At 34.9% G+C, this 1,970-nt stretch overlaps 1 protein-coding gene across 1 annotated transcript; it reads right to left on the reverse strand.

The window, feature by feature from the left end:
• Window positions 1-265: 265 nt before the first annotated feature.
• LOC108458526 (secreted RxLR effector protein 161-like) lies at window positions 266-676 on the reverse strand. Its single transcript, XM_017757951.1, has one exon. The coding sequence runs from the start codon at window positions 674-676 to the stop codon at window positions 266-268; it is 411 nt and encodes a 136-aa protein (XP_017613440.1).
• Between the last annotated feature and the right edge of the window lie 1,294 nt (window positions 677-1,970).

Here is a 1,970-nt window from a genome sequence, read left to right on the forward strand (position 1 = left end):
AACTACCTTGGTCTGCATGTAAGCCATCTTCTAACACTCCTTCTTGGCTTACATGCTACAAACTTCCAAATTCACTCTCAAATTCTTGAACCTTGACACACAAAGAGGCTTTGTCAAGATATCTGCTAATTGATCTTTAGAACTGCAATGAACCAGCCTGATTTCTTGAGATTGTTCCATTTCCCTAACAAAATGAAACTTGATCTTAAAATGATTTGTTTTCCCATGAAACACTAGATTCTTTGCAATTGCAATAGTAGATTGGTTATCTTGCTTCTCTTTGATGCAAGTTCATATCTGCCATGATCTTTCTTAACCAAATTACTTGGTTAACAGCCCCTGCTGTTGCTATATATTCTGGTTCAGCTGTTGATTGAGCAACAATAGTTTGCTTCTTTGAAATTAAGAAAAAAATTAGTTGAACCAAGGGTAAACAGATACCCTGAGTGCTTTTCATGTCATCTATTAATCCTGCCCAGTCACTATCAGTAAAACCAAGGAGCTTCATGCTATCAACCTTGGTAAACATCATCCCAAAGTTCAGAGTGCCTTCAATGTACTTGAGGACTCTCTTTGTAGCTTGAAAATGGTTCACATTGTAGCAGTGCATGAACCTGGATAGAAGGCTAACTGCAAACTTATGTCTGGTATTGTGGCTATCAAGTAGCGCAGACATCCAACTAGGCTCCTATAGGTTGATTCATTCACTTTCTCGAAATCACCCTAACTTGTCAGCTATTCTCCAATAGCAATTGGAGTGCTAGTTGCTTTACAATTTTGCATGGAGAATCTGTTCAGAATTTTCAAGGCAAATGCCTTTTGGCTTAAGAAAATCCCTTGCTGAGTCTAAAGTACTTCCATGCTAAGGAAATAGGACATTTCACCTAAATCTGACATTTCAAACATGTTCTCCATTTTGCCTTCAAAATTTGAAAGCACAACATTATTTTCACCTGTTACCAACAAGTCATCCACACACAGAGACACTATAAGTAGTGTTTCATCATTTTCCCTCTTCACATACAGTGTTGGCTCACTAATACTTCTCTCGAACCCCAAGCTTACAAGGTAGGTGTCGATTCTGTAATACCAGGCTCTTGGTGCCTGTTTTAAGCCATACAAGGCTTTCCTTAGCTTGAACACTTTGTCTTCTTCACTAGCAACCTTAAAACCCTCTAGCTGTTCAACAAATATGTCCTCATCAAGAAAGCCATTGAGGAAAGCAGATTTTACATCAATTTGATGTATTTTCCACTATTTTTAAGCAGCCAATGCAACCAGTAGTCTGGTTGTATCAAGCCTAGCCACTAGTGCAAATGTGTAACAGTCTGGTTTAGACCCTAATCGAAATAGTGATTTTGAGACCACAAATTCGAGTCAAAAAAATATTTAAATATTATTTTTGTGTTTATTATATGTTAATTGATATCTGTGAAAGTTCTGTGTGAAAATTTAATCGTTTGTGTGCTCAATTTGATAAAAGGACCTAATCGCATAAAATGTAAAAGTTGCTTCCTATTTGTTAAGTATGCCTAATTGCTATGTCTCTTTAAATGATAAGTCCTTATGTGGTTAATAGACCATTGAACTTATGAGTGGACTATTTTGGACATGAATTAAATGGATTTCAAGTTTTATAATTGAGGTTATATAAGTAATTTAGTATTTAAGTTTATAAAAATAAAACAAAAAATAAAATTTGGTTCACTAGTGTTCATATTGCCGAAAATAGAAAAAAAAAGAAAAGAAAATGCTTGCTAGGGTTTCTACACTCATCTTGGCTAATTAGGTATGTGTTTTTGTTCAGTTTTTGATAATTTCTACGTTTTTGTAATCGTTGCTTAGTAATCTATCAAGCCCGTGTCTCAATTTCTGATTTTGTTGATTATTTTGAAATATGCCATTGATGAAACTATGATTTTTATGAAGTTTGATGATGGTAAATGGAAGATATGTGTTAGATTACTCAG

This window comes from Gossypium arboreum, chromosome 4, assembly GCF_025698485.1.
Source record: "Gossypium arboreum isolate Shixiya-1 chromosome 4, ASM2569848v2, whole genome shotgun sequence".
NCBI lineage: Eukaryota > Viridiplantae > Streptophyta > Magnoliopsida > Malvales > Malvaceae > Gossypium > Gossypium arboreum.